The sequence below is a fragment of the Montipora capricornis genome, chromosome 12, assembly GCF_036669925.1.
Source record: "Montipora capricornis isolate CH-2021 chromosome 12, ASM3666992v2, whole genome shotgun sequence".
In the NCBI taxonomy this organism is placed as follows: domain Eukaryota; kingdom Metazoa; phylum Cnidaria; class Anthozoa; order Scleractinia; family Acroporidae; genus Montipora; species Montipora capricornis.
The window spans coordinates 18115603-18118102 of NC_090894.1; the positions used below are offsets into that span (position 1 = coordinate 18115603).

The 2500-nt window shown below is 42.3% G+C and overlaps 1 protein-coding gene across 1 annotated transcript; it reads right to left on the reverse strand.

Annotated features, from left to right (window-relative positions):
- Positions 1-185: 185 nt before the first annotated feature.
- On the reverse strand, positions 186-1550 carry LOC138025489 (uncharacterized). The gene has a single exon (XM_068872690.1). The coding sequence runs from the start codon at positions 1548-1550 to the stop codon at positions 186-188; it is 1365 nt and encodes a 454-aa protein (XP_068728791.1).
- Between the last annotated feature and the right edge of the window lie 950 nt (positions 1551-2500).

Genomic DNA, 2500 nt, shown 5'->3' on the forward strand with positions numbered 1-2500 from the left:
GTATACTGTTGTATTGTAAAACCTTTGCCACGTATCGAGCGTGTTATTAATTAAAACGTTTCGCCTTCCCGGCCTCTTCAGTTATTAATATTGTTTAGGTTTCTGGATTTGTACTTGTATTTGCATAAGATCTACATGGTCTCCCATGGGAGGCAGAAGGTTAATTGTAGATGTTTGAATGTCAATTAATCCTTTTCAATTCTTGCGTGTGGTAAATACACGGTATTCCATTCTTCTTTCGCGTTCATACTCTTTCTTTCTGGGATTTTTCTGATATGTATTGCTTCTGTTATTTGTCTCATCATTGAGTCTCGGTGAAAAGTTCTCACGACGTTCATTGTGAATTGCTGGATATGGCCATTGTGCTCTTTTAGACAATGACTCCATAAAGGCGAGTTCTGTTCTTTCTCGTGTAATAACTTCATGTGTTCTTTTCCTCTCGGGTAGGCGTTGCGGGCTGTTTCTCCACAGTATTTGCTGTTAGAGTTGTTGCACTTTATTTCATACACAATGTTGTTCCTCGAGCAATCACCTTTCCCTCTTGATGTGCATACGAAACAGTCTTCACGTCTACAGTTTCTCTCTTTCATGGGGTTGGATCTTTGTAGAATGGACGTGATCGAAATTCCATTCTTCTCAACCACCTTTATCCTAAGTGTCGATTTATTGATCTCTTGCTGTATTGTTTTCTTTAGCTCTCCATTGGGTGTGGCAGGGATGAACAGTACTGAATCGTAGTTTCCTTTCCCATACCACTCTTGTGCCTTTGATCTTCTCTTTCTTTCCCTTTCTCTCTTCTTCCATTCTCTTGGTCGGTGAAGGGGTCTCTCTCCATTCCTATCTTTCTCTAATAGGGTGTGGTATTCTGACAGGGCTGACTTGACGACTTGATGTCTGAAGGCTTTATCATATCCTGAATACTGCATCTTCAGTGTGGTGTTTGACGCATGCTCAGTTATTCTTTGCCACGGTAGGTTTGGGTTACAATTCAGGAATACTCTTAGTAGTTTTTGGGTCATGACGGCGCGTTTAATTGACCACGGAAGTGCAGAGTTGGCGGGTACGACTGATTTCGATGAGACCTCCTTCGCGTAGAACTCGTGCATGATCAGATGTCTTTGGTTGCTCATATCCTCTTCTAACCATACCTTCAGGTCTAGGATAGGCATCTTGCCTTCTTTGTGGTTTGAGGGAACGTCTATTTCCAGCTGGATCGACGGATGAATATCATTGGCGATTTGTTGCAGTGTTTCCATTGTGTGTTTGTCTTTTGGTTCTGTGCGGTTGTTATCATGATTCTGCATGGTTACAATACGTCCGTCGTTGTATGTGGTGTCTGCACTTATGGATTTCACAACAATGTTAATGCCGTCTACGTACCGTTTGTACATAAACGTTTCTATGTGTAGTTGTTCAAGTCTCTTGAGAAAGGTCTTGTCCCACCATCTCATGAAGACTTGGGCTAGTACGCCAGTTAATTTCATTCCAATTGGTCTTCCTTTTGCTTGTTTATAGATCTTGTTCTCAAACGTGTAAATGTGGTTTTTCATGACAAATACACTGCAACAAATCGCCAATGATATTGATCCGTCGATCCAGCTGGAAATAGACGTTCCCTCAAACCACAAAGACGGCAAGATGCCTATCCTAGACCTGAAGGTATGGTTAGAAGAGGATATGAGCAACCAAAGACATCTGATTATGCACGAGTTCTACGCAAAGGAGGTCTCATCGAAATCAGTCGTACCCGCCAACTCTGCACTTCCGTGGACAATTAAACGCGCCGTCATGACCCAAGAACTACTATAAGAGTATTCCTGAATTGTAGCCCAAACCTACCGTGGCAAAGAATAACTGAGCATGCGTCAAACACCACACTGAAGATGCAGTATTCAGGATATGATAAAGCCTTCAGACATCAAGTCGTCAAGTCAGCCCTGTCAGCATACCACACCCTATTAGAGAAAGATAGGAATGGAGAGAGACCCCTTCACCGACCAAGAGAATGGAAGAAGAGAGAAAGGGAAAGAAAGAGAAGATCAAAGGCACAAGAGTGGTATGGGAAAGGAAAGTACGATTCAGTACTGTTCATCCCTGCCACACCCAATGGAGAGCTAAAGAAAACGATACAGCAAGAGATCAATAAATCGACACTTAGGATAAAGGTGGTTGAGAAGAATGGAATTTCGATCACGTCCATTCTACAAAGATCCAACCCCATGAAAGAGAGAAACTGTAGACGTGAAGACTGTTTCGTATGCACATCAGGAGGGAAAGGTGATTTCTCGAGGAACAACATTGTGTATGAAATAAAGTGCAACAACTGTAACAGCAAATACTGTGGAGAAACAGCCCGCAACGCCTACACGAGAGGAAAAGAACACATGAAGTTATTACACGAGAAAGAACAGAACTCGCCTTTATGGAGTCATTGTCTAAAAGAGCACAATGGCCATATCCAGCAATTCACAATGAACGTCGTGAGAACGAAAAAAATTAC

Bases quoted from the DNA above. Each gene is read 5' to 3' on its own strand.
- LOC138025489 (XM_068872690.1), bottom strand. From the start codon at position 1,550: ATGAAAAACCACATTTACACGTTTGAGAACAAGATCTATAAACAAGCA.